This window comes from Dendropsophus ebraccatus, chromosome 6, assembly GCF_027789765.1.
Source record: "Dendropsophus ebraccatus isolate aDenEbr1 chromosome 6, aDenEbr1.pat, whole genome shotgun sequence".
Taxonomy (NCBI): Eukaryota; Metazoa; Chordata; class Amphibia; order Anura; family Hylidae; genus Dendropsophus; species Dendropsophus ebraccatus.
This window is the reverse complement of record NC_091459.1, coordinates 28,126,685-28,142,258: the sequence shown is the minus strand read 5'-3', so window position 1 is coordinate 28,142,258 and position 15,574 is coordinate 28,126,685. Positions and strand designations below refer to the sequence as shown.

The window sequence follows — 15,574 nt, the reverse complement described above, 5'->3', positions numbered from 1 at the left end:
ATCCTGCTAAAAGTAGCCATCAGATGTTGGGTACATTGTGGTCATAAAGGGATGGACATGGTCAGCAACAATACTCAGGTAGGCTGTGGCGTTGCAACGATGCTCAATTGGTACCAAGGGGCCCAAAGAGTGCCAAGAAAATATTCCCCACACCATGACACCACCACCACCAGCCTGAACCGTTGATACAAGGCAGGATGGATCCATGCTTTCATGTTGTTGATGCCAAATTCTGACCCTACCATCCGAATGTCGCAGCAGAAATCGAGACTCATCAGACCAGGCAACGTTTTTCCAATCTTCTACTGTCCAATTTCGATGAGCTTGTGCAAATTGTAGCCTCAGTTTCCTGTTCTTAGCTGAAAGGAGTGGCACCCGGTGTGGTCTTCTGCTGCTGTAGCCCATCTGCCTCAAAGTTGGACGTACTGTGCGTTCAGAGATGCTCTTCTGCCTACCTTGGTTGTAACGGTTGGCTATTTGAGTCACTGTTGCCTTTCTATCAGCTCTAACTAGTCTGCCCATTCTCCTCTGACCTCTGGCATCAACAAGGCATTTCCGCCCACAGAACTGCCGCTCACTGGAGGTTTTTTCTTTTTCGGACCATTCTCTGTAAACCCTAGAGATGGTTGTGCGTGAAAATCCCAGTAGATCAGCAGTTTCTGAAATACTCAGACCAGCCCTTCTGGCACCAACAACCATGCCACGTTCAAAGGCACTCAAATCACCTTTCTTCCCCATACTGATGCTCGGTTTGAACTGCGGGAGATTGTCTTGACCATGTCTACATGCCTAAATGCACTGAGTTGCCGCCATGTGATTGGCTGATTAGAAATTAAGTGGTAACGTGCAGTTGGACAGGTGTACCTAATAAAGTGGCCGGTGAGTGTATATATAATATATATAGCTAATCCTGCCTGATATTCCACCACTGTTCTCCCGACACTTGATCCCTGCTGATCAGTTACTCCTGATGCACACTTAGGGCTATTTCACACATCCGTTGTTCTGTCAGAGATTGCAGGCACGCAATAGTGGACAGAACATGAAACCAATGTTATCCTATGGCCCCGTTCACACGTCCGTACGTGTTTACGGGGCCGCTATTCGTTGCGAAAAAAACGGACATGTTGTAATGCGGACCGTTTTTTTTTGTGGCACGGATCACTGGGGTTATGATGTGTGAACGTAGTGCTCCGTGAAGCACAGAGCTTTACTGATACACATACGGTAGTGCGGTCTGTGGACTGCACTACGGGTGTGTGAATGTCCAGCTCAGCCATTCACTGGCCCCAGCTGTAATCTTGGCTGAGGTGGAATTTCCTGTATGCTGAGACACCACCAAGATGCCCTGATCATTGGGGACTAAGCACTTTTGCAAGGACAAAGGTGCGATCAGACAGGTGAGTGTCACAATCTTATTTTATTTTATTTATTTATTTTTTTTGCAACACCAGACATCACCTTTAAGAATTAAAAAAAGAAGAGAGATAAACCTTTATAGTAACAGAAAATTACCAAAAAGTCTCATCAACCAAACAAAAGGGTGACCTGTGACTTATATGCACAGTGCTGTATATGTAACTTTTATACGTGGTGCAGTGTTCTTTGTATATGTTGGTTAGTGTACCTTATTCACTTTATTAACAAAATGTGTCTTCATGTTTTAAGTCCGAACTGCACTTTTGGCTATCATTGGATTCATGCCTACAAAGGGAGAAGGCGCCATAGGTTCCCTGGATTATACACCTGAAGAGAGAAAAGCACTTGCCAAAAAGTAAGCAGACAATCTCTTGTTTCCACAATGTTAGGCTGGCCGATTGCTTCACTGTGGTTGGGAGGCATCCTTTGTAAAAATCTGCACACCCCTATGATGAAAACAGTATTTTTATATAAGAATTTAAAGAGGTGTTGAGCGTCGTGTATTCCACAGTTTACCTGGTGGACAGCTACCCCTACTCCCCCATCCCTGCCCTGCTGCAGTAAAGCCTGCTGCTTTACTGTAGTGTGCTGCTATCCGATGACGTGTTTGATACTTACCTGTATCCTGTAGGGTGAACAAACTCCTAGAACTGCGTGAAGTTGAACTTGAAATATTAATGTATACAACTATTTATTTATTTATTTTCCTTACCCGCTCTCTGTTCAGGTCTCAGGACTACTACTGTGAAGCTTGTGGGATAAGTATGAAATCCGCCTTGCTGCCTCTTAACTCAGAATCTAGTCGAGATGACAGAGAAGACCGGGAGCGTGCTAGACAAATCAGTTTTACGGTATGAAGCGACGTTTGTGCTAAACCTGCATTTTGTATGCTGTATTTTACTGTACGGTTTATCATTGTACTGTTTTAGTTATGACCCATAAACATTGGATTTCACCTTCTTGTCAGTAAACTTTTAACTTAAAGCAAATGTGCCACTAGGTACATTGCTTTGTGTTTTTTACATGAACAGACCGACGCGGGGATGCCGGTAGTGCGGCAGACTGGAGCCTGGTTCCCGCGCACAGCGCCAGTCTATTCCCGTGCGCCGGCCCACCATGAATCACTGGGGGGCTGGAACCGGGCGGCGGTTCAAAAAAAGGATCATGGCACTGGCATCAGTCTGTTCATGTTAAAAACACAAAAGCTAAGTGGTACATTGACTTTAAAGGGGTTGTCCAGCGAAAATATTTTTCTTTCAATTCAACTGGTGTCAGAAAGTTTATATAGATTTGTAATTTACTTCTATTAAAAAATCTCAAGTCTTCCCGTACTTATTAGCTACTATATGACCTGCAGGAAATGTTTTAGTTTTTTTCAGTCTGACTCTGTGCTTTCTGCTGACATCTATGGTCGAGACAGGAACTGTCCAGAGCAGGAGAGGTTTTCTATGGGGATTCATAGCAAACCGAGACAAAGTTCCTGTCTCAGCCAGAGATGTCAGCAGAGAGCACTGTGTCAGACTGAAAATAAAACAGCATTTCCTGCAGGACTTACAGCAGCTAATAAGTATTGGAAGACTTGAGATTTTTTTAGTAGAAGTATATTACAAATCTATATAACTTTCTGATATCAGTTGATTTGAAAGAAAAAGATTTTCGCTTGACAACCCCTTTAAGGACCCTTCTTTGGATAATTGGTAAGGTTGTCCCCCAGGAACCTTCCAGCATGTCTTTATTATATAGCCACTGTTCATTTCAAGGTTACATTTCACCCAATGTAAGAATGCCTTTTAGGCACCGCTTCCAATCAGAACTGTCAGTTTTCATGATACATACTTACAATAAAGTAAACCTAAACAAAGAGGCTTCTATACCATAACAAGTGTATTAAAGGACACCTAGAACAAATTAGTAGATTGACAGAGGAGACACATTAGGAATATTATGGTTACCCTGTGTCACCTGGCCTAGGGCCCCATACAGCCATGCCTGCAATACTGCCCTGATGATGACCCTGCTAGAATATATTTGGGGAGACATGTTTAGGATTTCCAATAGGCATAGATTTTTAGGGAAACTTACTGACCTCTGCTGTGGATTTGCATGCATGGTGGCTCTATTAAATTTAAAGGGGTATTCTGCTCAAACATAACCTTTGATATGCTGCTGCCCATGGTTAGCAGCATGGTGACTTGTTATTTATTTAGTCTTCTTCCCCCAGTTCTCAATTGCTGCTTTCTGCATTTGTGTGTGTGCCTTTCTGTGTGTCTCCCCCTCCTCCCCCTCCCTTCTGAGACGGCTGATGTAAACAAGTCACTGGTTGGCTTTATCTGTAAAATTGTAGCTTCTTTGTAATGCCGGAGGATTAATGACAGTGAAGTAACTTGCCCTCAGAATAACTCTCCCAGCATTACATAGAAGCTACAAATTTGCGGATAAAGCCTGCCAGGGACTTGTTTTCATCAGCTGTCTCAGAAGGGAGGGGGGAGGAGGGGGGAGACAGAGAGGAAACCTGACACAGATTTTTGTGTCTTCAGCAGAAAGCAGCAACTCGGAACTGGGGGAAGAAGACTGAATAGATTATAAGTATTGAAGGAATTGTTAGTCCCACCATGAGCAGAAACATATCAACGTGCTCTGGGACAGCTGTTTCGGGGACACAACCCCTTTGTCAACCAGGTGCATATCAAAAGTTATGTTTGAGTGAAATGCCCCTTTAATCTGTAACTCTTTTGCATGGAATATGGGTGAACATAGGAACTTTATGTGGGTCATTAAGGAAATCTGTCAGCAGTTTTGGTAGCTCAAAGTTTTATAACTGCTTACATGAGTGAGATTAACATTGTTCTGTGCCCTGAGGATGCAGGCCCTTCTTACCTGCATTGAGAGCTTGCCTGGCCCCACCCCTCATGTATGATTGACAGTGCTAGCATCAAATCAGAAGCATTTATTAACTCTAGAGGACCAACTCTATTATTTTTAATATCAGGCTCAAGTGAATCCTCCTGGACGTTCTCAGACAGAAGGAAATAATCAGCTGCAGAAGTCTCCGGAACCCGACCAAGTGGCTTCTGCAACCCCTCAGGTTTGTTTTGTTTCCTCTATATACAGGTTATAAGGTATATTCTAAGGTTACCTTGTTCCCTTTTTTAACACTGTGCAAACTTTCAATTAATGTTGCAAAAAGTATACTGCAAAAAATGCTTAGTATGTATAAAATAGTTTATACCCTAGTTTATTCTTTAAAAAAAAAAAAAAAAAAAAAAAAAAAAAAATATATATATATATATATATATATATATATATATATATATATATATATATATATATTATTATACTTTTTTATTATTTTAAGTTATGTAACCTGGAAGAAGAGCTGTTCCTGTGTTTAAGGGACTAATGGAAAAAGCCATTTTTAGCAGCAGGCTATTTCTGTCAGTCCCATAGGCTGAATGGATTGTAATGCATAGAATAGTGAATGGATTGTTAACACTTGTGCAGTACCACTGATCTGTTCAGACAGGATACACAGGCCCTCCTTCTTGAGATCATTTGGGGTCCAAGCAGTCAGAACCACCACAATCATATATGTATCACCTATCCTATGAGGAATATTGTTCATGAGTAACCCCTTTAACCTCTAGGTAACATGCTTCATACATGGCAGGTGCTGGCTGCGCTAAGTGGCTGACACTGACTGTCAGTGACGGCATCAGCAATCACTTACTTTTTTTTTTTTAAATCAACCCCCCCCCCCCCTTTTCTTAAATAAATAAAATTGGTATTGGACTACTTTATCTACCCCAAATGGTACAAAAACCTTACACACATTAAATAAGTACTTACACAGCTATATAGAATGATTTTTTCTTTCTTTCTTTTCTTTTTTTTTTTTATAAAGGGATCAGAATTTTAATTTTAAAGGAAAAACAATATTTTGGGCATCACTTTAATAGTACTAATTTGTAGAATAAAGATAATATGTAAGCATAACTGCTCAGTTAAATGCCCCTCCAAAAATTCGCTACCGATACCTTCACTGTTAGTTCATAATTAACCTTATTTCATAACAACGGCCATATCTACGCAAGCGCTGTTTGCGCAAACACGGCCGTTGTTATGAAATACGGCCATGTTTTTTTACGTAGTGTGAAACCACCCTAAAGGTCATAACACCCTAGCACAGGCATTTACTATACAGTCTGGGGGGCTTTTATTAAACTCTGCACTGATGGAATTTTCTGCCATCCACAGCAAATTTAGGGGAGCATAAAGAGCAAGTCCTCATTGACATTTTTGCGATCCTCATTATGCTTGCAAATCCTGCTTTTTACAAAAAAGATTTATGACCTTAGCTTACAGCATTATAGGGGTCTGTACAGGGAGGAAGGATGATCAGCTGACCACACCTGCACGTATATCCCCTCCTGCTGGTGCACGGAGGTGGGAGCAATCACCAAGGAACAGGCAACAAGGATAATTCCAGCACCCAGTCGTCCAATTCCTTTATTGTAGCATAGCAAAAAAAACAACAAACAGTAAAATCCTGACAATCGCTGACATATTTCAGTCTATTCAGACAGTAGTCATAGCATGAGGTGCAGTTATGTCAGATCTTTAGGCTCACAGTGGGGCCAGGACTTTATATGGCCTGTACCACAGTGTGGCTGTCGGCAATACATGTTTTATCCTGTGATCAGCGATAGCATGTATGTACTGCATTGTTCAGTTAGTAGTCAGATGTAGCGTAGAGTTAAAGGGGAAGTCCGAGCAAAAATAAAATAGCTTAAAATTATTTTGCCTGGACTTCCACTTTAACTGACTGACTGCTACACCTGTATGTTCTACAGCACCTACTCTTTATTACCTTAAAGGGAATCTGTCACTAGGTTTATGTTGCCTTTAGTCATATAAATGCTGAACAGATCGGTGTATTACCTACATCATTCTGTTCAGCAGTTCTCCTTATATGCAGGAGAATAGGATTCTTGCCAAACCCCCCCCCCCCCCCCGTCCTCCAGCTGCTGATTGACAGTTGACTACCTATACACAGTATGGATAGATAACTGCCAATCAGCAGCCGGTGGGCGGAGTTTTCTGCTTCTCGGAGAGGACTTCTTATTGTCCATGTTATTCAGGAGAATCTCTCTGGATCAGCTGCACAGGACAATGTAAGTGATACATCATTCTGCTCAGCTTCTCTGTCACTAGTTTATACCACCCTGAGATAAGACTGTATAATACTACTGACAGTCTTTTTAACTACAGTAGTCAGACTCTGTGCGTGAGCACATCTAATAAGGTGCTGTGACTGTTGCCTCTGCTCCATCTGTAAAAACCGATTAAGTTTTATTTCTCTATATAAATATAAGCCTCAAAAGACATTTCTACTAAAGTAAATAGCAATAACACGACTCTTATTGGCGTCTTTTAACGTTTTACACATTGGTAGCACAAAAAGTAAATACAGGCTTTACATATTTTTCTCTTTGTATGTGAAATTTGTTGAAAGCCTTCTGTTTATATAATACTGCTTTTATAATTGAAAGTATTAATTTGGCATTTACCTAATTCTCTTAGTCTGCGGTACTTATATAACCCATCCATTATGGGAGTGCATTGAGTCTGGTTCTGAGCCAAGGCAGCTGCTACTAGACTTTTATAAATGCAATCTAAATTCAGTGACAAATTGTGCTGAAATCCTAGCTAAGCTGCACTTTATTTATTTATTTGTTTATTTTAGCGGTGGTGGGCCCGGGGGTTGGTATGGGCAAAAACACGTCTAATAACGTCAGACCATCTGTTGCCACCAGCTTTGCATTTTACAGGCTTGGTAAATGGGGGGAATACCCTCCATCCACAATTTCACACAATAATGGGGGCAGTGATTCAGTGTTCTGACCTTTTGTGTCTTTATATTGTACTCGGAATCTAACAGAATGAGCAGGGTACCCTGTGTAATAGATGGCCTGGCTGGTGAGCAGCTCTTTTCTCAGCAGGAGAATTGCTGCCTAATCTCTACCGTTATACAGCATTCTGCATTGCTTTAGTGCATACGCTATATAATATACACATTATAGATCCTAAATTATTGGCTGTCATATTGAACAGTGCAATAGTACTTACTGTCACTGTCGTTTAAAATTTTTAAATAATACAGGCGATTTTAAGTAACTTTGTAATTGGGTTTATTAGCCAAAAAATGCATTTTTATCGTGAAAAAGCAGTTTGAAGCTCTCCCCCGTCTTCATGGTTCTCATATGGAGAGGGGATGGGTTAAGGGAGATGAGGCACCAAAACAGGATAACAAAGAGTTAATTTACAGCTACATCACCGGGCTATCTCCTCTGAAGTCAGCACTGACCTTTGAATACTAGCTTTCACACAGCTCCCACTGTGTAATCCTTTGTTCTCTGCTCTCTGCTGGGGACCAATCTCCCTCCCCCCCTCCCCCCTCCCCTCTCCATAGAACAGACAGGGGCATGTCTAATACAAGACATGATTTCCTGATAATGAGCAGTGAATGAGAGAGAGGAGGGGGAGGACCTGGGGAAAGTCTTTTTGAATGTCTTTTAGAAGTTAGAAGTTTAGAAGGTTACACAGGGCTCGACTGATGTAAAAGAGTGAGATTTCCTGATAATGAGCAGTGGATGAAAGAGAGGAGGGAGGGGACCTGGGGAAAGTCTTTTTGAATGCAGATAATGGCTAATTTGCCTAATAAACCCAATTACAAAGTTTCTTAAAATCGCCTGGACTATTGATTTCTGACAAAAAAAATATATATGAAATAAAAAAAAAAAGAAAAAAAAAGACAGTGACACTTTAAGAATATCTTCATTTAGGTTTATTATGTAGTTCAGGCCCAAATATGTAATAAGTATAGGGAAGTAATGTAAAAAATTACCATTGCAAATGTACACAACTATCCACAATGACAGATGCATATAATGCATACATATTCAGTTGAGCTGTGGTACCTGCACCCAGTTTACCACCAATGACTCTGTTAGGCTGGGTTCACACTAGTTTTTTTCATCTGTTTTTGCAACAAAAAAAAAAAAAATAATAAATAAATAATAAAAAAAAACAGATGGAAAAACTGATGCATTTGTGTGCATTCGTTTTGATCTTTTTTCCCATTGACTTCCATTATAAAAAGAAAAAATTGATTTCATCCTTTTTTTTTTTTTTTTTTTTTTTTTTTAAAAACAGATGGGAAAAAATGTGTAAACAGGCACCGTAGAAATAGTATTTATTCTTACATTACTTAGCACTACTTGTATGGTTTGTGGAATAAAAGGTTATTCTCAGTACAATGAATAGTACAAGTACACAGTGTTCCATATTCTTTCTGTATTAGTTCCTCGGAGGGTTTATGTAAAGAAAAAAAAAGTTTTTAAGGTGTCATTGTTCTTTAAAAAAAACTTTTGACCTGTCAAATAAGTCCAGGTCTGAGTGTTCAGACCCATACCGATCATGAGAACAAGCCGGGAGAAGACCCCACTAAGCCGGGTCCTCTCCCGTCATTGTGTCACGTGACGAGTCAGGCACCTAACGTAAGTCTATAAAGCCTGACTCTCTTACTGACAGAGCGGGGAGGGGACCACTCTTGAGCACAGTCCTATCCCTGCTCAGTCTCCCGATCAGTAAGGGTCTGAACACTTAGACTGATCAAAACATTTGACATGTCTCTAAAAAACTAAAAAGTTTTCACATGTCAAACAACAATGACACTTTAAACCAACTGGTTTCAGGAAGTTATACAGATTTCTAATTTACTTCTACTTAAAAATCTCCAGTCTCCCAGTACTTATCAGTTGCTGTATGCCCTGCAGGAAGTGGTGTATTCTTTCCAGTCTGACACAGTGCTCTCTACTGCCACCTCTGTCCGTGTGAGGAAATGTCTAAAGCAGGAAAGGTTTACTATAGGGATTTGCTACTGCTCTGGACAAATCTGTATAACTTTGACACCAGTGTCCCCTTCCTCCTCAGTGTCCCCTGCTGAATGGAAATGGAAAATTTCCATTTAAAGGTTTCATGATCTCTCCTGGCTGAATATTGATAAGTTTTGGGTCCAGTCACACGTAAAACTGCTGCGTATTCGTTGCTGAAGATAGTGGTGTAATAAAAGAGACTCTGTCAGTAGGATTATGATGTCCTATCTCAGGGTGGCATAAACTAGTGACAGAGAAGCTGAACAGAATGATGTATCACTTATATTGTTCTGTGGAGCTGATCCAGAGATATCCTCCTGAATACCATGGACAGTAAGTAGTCCTCTCCATTATGTGCATGAGCCCAGTAGTCCTGGATATTCATGAGATACAGAAAACTCCGCCCACCAGCTGCTGATTGGCAGTTATCTATCCATGCTTTATATAGGCAGTCAACGGTCAATCAGCAGCTGGAGGGCGGGGGGAGGGGTGGGGCAAGAATCCTATTCTCCTGCATATTAGGAGAACGGCTGAACAGAATGTTGTAACCAATATACTGATATACCGATCTGTTCAGCGTTTATATCACTAGTTTATGCTGCCCTCATTTTAGGTGGAATAAATCTAGTAACAGATTCCCTTTAAAGGGGTTATCCAGTGCTGCAAAAACATGGCCACTTACTTCCAGAGACAGCGCCGCTCTTGTCTCCAGCTTGGGTGGGGTTTTGCCGCTCAGTTCCATTGAAGTGAATGGAGCTTAATTGCAAACCGCACCTGAACTGGAGACAAGAATCATGTTGTCTCTAAAAGAAAGTGGCCATGTTTTTGTAGCACTGGATAACCCCTTTAAGGGTACATTCGCACATACTTTTACGCTGCGAGTTCACAGCATAATCCGCACTGGATACCTGCTCATTCAAGATCTGCTGCAGATATGGTATGTGTGAATTAATAACTGAACACAGCATGAAATTTGCAGTGCTTCTCCTATCTGTGTCTAATGATCATGGGGGGGGCTAAACAGATCTTTTCTTTTCTTTCTTTAAATGACTGGGACACTTTAATGTCTGTAACAAACATCATGTAAATTGTTTAGATTCATAGTTTACATATACTTTGGTCACTGGTAATGTACTTACAACTAAGTTCTCTTTTCCTCTTCTGCAGGCCGAGGCCCAGGATAGTCAACCCAATTTGGGTGAAGAGGCTGCACAGCCAACACCAACTGTGAACACCTCAAGGAGCCCCAGACAGAGGCGAGCACATCAGAGGAGAAACCCTGCTTCACCGGGGCTCATTGAAGTCCAACATCATGCTGTCAATGGAAGTAACACGGGATCAGCAATCCTTATAGTCGTGCTGACATTTGCTTTGGCAGCCCTTCTTTTCCGTAGACTCTATTTAGCCAATGAATATATTTTTGACTATGATCTCTAATGTTTTTGGTTTCTTCTCAAGGCAATGACAAGCTATGTGTACCGGGTATGTTAGGAAACAGTCTGTGGACTATGTTTAATGACTGTTCATGGTATGCTGTGGCATTTTTTGCCAACATTTAACTGGCCAGACCTCTGCCAGAATAGGTGACGCTAGGTATATATACTGGGAGAATGGTAATTGATAAAACATACAAATGCATGTCTCTTTTCTGCAAGGGGCCACAACACTCCTGTGGTGATTCCACTATCTGAAATATAGTTAAAAGTACTTTAAAGGGGGTTATCAAGGCTTGGAAAAATATGGCGGCACCCTTGTCCTTAATTTCAAGGGTGGTTCTTTTTTTTTTTTTCTTTTTTTTTCAAGAAATTAGCTGTAATTTTTCTATTCCTTGATAACTCCTTTAATATTCCTTATCGTAGGAAATTTCCGCCCCAAGTGACATCTACCAAATGTTTCAATGTTGTGCTATATACAGAGGGGGGGGCTTACGAAGCTTACGCCAGGGAGAAGGAGCAGATTCGCCCCTTCTCCCTGGCATATGCCATCTGTACGCCCCACTCGCCCGATGCAGGTGTAGATTTGGTGCGCCTGGTCAGCCGGATTCACTAAGAGGCGTACGCCTCTTAGTGAATCCTGCCAGAGAGAAGGGGGTGGGGCCTAATATAAGTACGCCGATCTTCGTAAACCCCCCCAGAATGTTTTACAAATGGTGATGTTACAGCCTGAACTGCATATGTTGCCTAAAGACCTACATGGTTACCCAGTGTGTAAAGTAATTTTTTCCCCCCTGGGGCCTACATGCTATAAATGCCCCTTGAGGTGCAGAATATATGAATATATCCCATAAATAACAGTAATGAATTTCTTTTCTACAGGGACTTTGTTTTCTATGCATTTTGTGCCAATGGACTCATACAAACCAGTTTGAACAAAATAACATGCTTGCTAGTTTTTTAGTTTTGAGATTTAACCTGTCAGGCCACCATCACTGAGTATTTCTGATATGACATGTGATATTCTGACAGATGGTGGTCAGCATGTGACATCAGGACGGATTGCCTGCTTGTCAGTATGAGCTTCCTCAGCAAAGTTATACAGTGTCCCCATGGCAGACCATTTCTCCTTTAATATGCTGTACTATAAGTCTATCTATTAGGTCAACCAAAGTCCCCAAAAAAGTCACCTGATCCCTCTCGGGCAGGTAGCAGTCCTTAACAGCAATGTATCAGAGGGTGTACGGCTTATAATATCTATTTGTTCTACTGGCTGGAAGATATATTTTAATAAAATCGGGAAGTGCTTTGTTTTAGTGCTCCCTGTTTTACACTTTGGTGGGTTGTTAAAAATGGGTTGTCAGATGATCTAAGCTATTTTCAGCTGTCTAATAAATTAATATATACTGGTTGGTAAAGTTATTTTGCTACCAATCTGATTTTTTCATGCTTTTCTTCTGCTTTTGATGCAAATTGTCTGCTTGGTTGTTTTCATGAACCCCTGTCTTTTGTACCTTTGCTGTACACTCTAGCCTGGAATTGAGTCAACTCGAGCTCCCCCACTACATTTTCTTGGCTACACCCATCTCATATAGTAGAATAAAGGTAGAGTTGGCTAAATTTCCAGCTAGAGTGAAGACAGCAACAGGAAGTCTGTTATAGGATGTACAATAGACAGGAAGTTGGGCTAATGAAGACAACAGAGCAGACAGTTTGCATCAGAACCAGAAGTAAAGTGTGACCACAGAAAGTCAGTAAAATATCCTTATTTACAAATATAAGTTAATTTAATAGACACTTGAAAATATAGGCCATATTGTTGGAAACCCCCTTTAAATGGGAATTTTACTGGGTCTGTCATAGTGACCGGCCCTCCCTCTGCTACATAAATACTCATGCAAGATGAGCATATCTAGTGGACGTTCACCAAATTATTACAAGGCAAAAGTGGAGTAGTAGGCCATAGCAAACAGCTGGCTTCCAGTAGAGCTGAGCAAATCTACACTAAGATCCACGGAACGCAAATCCAACTGAAACGTCTTTTACCTCACACAGACCATCAACTCTTATAAGGCTAAATAAATTGATGGCTGGTTTATTGGTTTCGGGTTTGGCATTCCATCCGTCATGCTTTTTACTGTATCTTCAGATAATAACCATCGATATCACAACTGAAACATAAGCACTTTTTGGTAAGAAAAGAGAGAGATTTTGCAAAATATGAATATTGATTGTCTATCCTCATACTAGACTAGAGATGAGCGAATTTATCAGCCGGCTGCCTTTACTGCTCCTCCCCGGGTCCTGGGAAAAGCTGGATCCAGTCCTGGGGAAACTAAGAGAAGTTTCCCAGGACTGGATCCAGCTTTTCCAGGCACCCAGGGAGCAGCGGCACAGACTTTAAAGGTAGCACTTTAAGGCTATGTTCACACTACGTATATTTGAGGCTGTATAGCAACCAAAACAAGGAGTGGATTGAAAACACAGAAAGGCTCTGTTCACATAATGTTGTAATTGAGTGGATGGCTGCCATATAATGGCAAATATTTGCTGTTATTTTAAAACAACGGCTGTTATATTGAAATAATGGCCGTTATTTACTGTTATATGGCGGCCATCCACTCAATTTCAACATTATGTAAACAGATCCTTTCTGTGTTTTCAATCCACTCCTGGTTTTGGTTGCTATGAGGACCACAATACTGACTGAAATATACGTAGTGTGAACCCAGCCTTAAGGAAAAATGTGGTCATACAGTGTTGGCTGTGTTTCTTATCCTTATGTTGTAAATTCTTTCCCCTATATTCATTCTTAGAGTATGCACTTTGTCACCATGGCCTATATTTCCCCACACCCAATTGTCAGACATTGTTTACTCCTTACATAGCCATCTCTTGCCAAACAGTTCCAACCAGTAGAAGAAAAATTTCCAATAAATGATTATTTATGTGGAGTAATATCTTGCGGGTAACTGAATAAACAATAACTGAAGTTTTTCATTTGAAGTGAATGTGTCAGCTGCAAATCAGTTTCCATACTGCTGACAATGTTAGCTGTCTGTGCACTTGGTACCTTTCATAAACCTATCTGTCTGTGCTTCCAGAATGTAGAAAAATGCTTTTATTCTCCAGTACAAAGTGTCAAAGAAGTGTTCCGAAGCAGCAGGAATGCTTCCACGCTCCCCCTCTCATCTCTGTTTTGGCTTGAATAACATTCAGCTTCAGAGGGGCAGATGGGAGTGGGAGCAAGGAGACAATCTTGCAGCATTTTAGGAGCTTGGGAAAATTTTCTTTGGCACTTTGCACTGGAGAATAAAAACATGTTTCTATGTTATAGAAGCACAGACAGATATATGAAAGGTATGATGTGCCTTCATGACGTAAAGGGAAACTATCAGCAGGTTAGGCGAATTTAACCTGCTGATAGCCCCCTTTAGTACATGTGTGTTACCTTCCTCCTTGGTGCTGGTCCCACGCTGTTATTCGGAGTAATCTTAGCTGTGGAGCACCCTTAGGAGAACTGCCGCGTCATACGGCCCACCCCCACCATTGATTATCATTAGAAGGAGCAGGCCGATGACGTTACAGTGCTCCTAACAGTGCTCCGGAGCAGACATTACTCCAACTAACAGGGCGGGGCTGGCACTGAGGAGGAAGGTAACACACTTACCTTCCTCCTCGGCATGCCAGCGATATAGGGGGCTATCTGTAAGATTCGTCTAACCTGCTGGTAGTTCCCCTTTAATAGCTGTTTAACAGTGTCTTGCAGCTGACAAATGCACTTTAAAACCAAGTAGGTTCTCTCTCTTCTTCTCCCTCTCATGGTCTTCACTTTTTTAGTCTTTGAAGAATGGGGCCAGAAATTTTTGGTTGTATTTGCAGATCTTATGATCAGTATCCAGTATATGTTATTCTGTTCAACTGTATATCTTGCTTTTTAATTTAAAATAATGACATAATTGTTTCTTATTGGCATTTGTTATAATGTGCTGTATGTAATGACTTATTATGGAATTATATGTTCTCTGAAAAATATATAAGCAATAAAATAAACCATGCTGTCGGCATTTTAATCCTGTAAGATTATACTGTACAATAAGTCTAAAAGTAGGGAAGGTCCATTTTCAAACCTGTTTCTTTTATTAGTTCATTGTGGTGCCCAATTGCAGTTGGAAGAGGCACCATTGCAAGTCGTTTTGTGTGTACAGCCCCTATGCTTATTCCAAGTCTTATTCTGTAGTCATATTGCTTTTTTTTTAACTTCATGCTACTCCTGATATTGTACTTGGGTCCTGCAGCCACAATCTGAGCCCATAGAGTTTTAACCCCTTCACGTCAGCCATATGGCTATGTACGTTCCTGCTGCACATAGCAATGTATATAAACGTTCCTGACTGTGAATGGGGTTTTATTGTAGGCAGGGCAGTTCCAATGCGATCGGCCCTGCTCACATTACTGTCCTCAGACCCGGGCATGACAGGCAGCCGCGGTCCCGCAGCTGCCTGTCATTAACCCTCTTTAACTCCGCAATTCACAGCGATCGGTAGTCAGTGACAGGACAAGGACCTGTCACTGACTGATCAGGACCGGTCCCGATCACTTGTGCCGAAATGGCGTGGGGTAAGCCACTTACTTCCGTCCTGTCGGATCTTCGATTTGTGCAGAGCCTGTGCTCTCAGGCAGACTCTATGTACAGATTGGCGATAATACTGATTATTGCAATGCTATGGCATAGCATTTATCAGTATATGCAATCAGAGCGTTGCATATATAAGTCCCCTGAGGGAT

The 15,574-nt window shown here is 41.2% G+C and overlaps 1 protein-coding gene across 1 annotated transcript in view; it reads left to right on the top strand.

Moving 5' to 3' along the window:
• UBE2J1 (ubiquitin conjugating enzyme E2 J1) overlaps positions 1 to 13,252 on the top strand; it is a 34,098-nt gene extending 20,846 nt beyond the window's left edge. The window contains exons 5-8 of the mRNA XM_069974732.1: positions 1,669 to 1,774; positions 2,147 to 2,270; positions 4,409 to 4,504; positions 10,521 to 13,252. Of these exons, the coding sequence (XP_069830833.1) occupies positions 1,669 to 1,774; positions 2,147 to 2,270; positions 4,409 to 4,504; positions 10,521 to 10,790 (596 nt within the window). The 3' untranslated portion in view covers positions 10,791 to 13,252. The remainder of the gene's footprint in view (positions 1 to 1,668; positions 1,775 to 2,146; positions 2,271 to 4,408; positions 4,505 to 10,520) is intronic.
• The last annotated feature ends 2,322 nt before the right edge of the window (positions 13,253 to 15,574 follow it).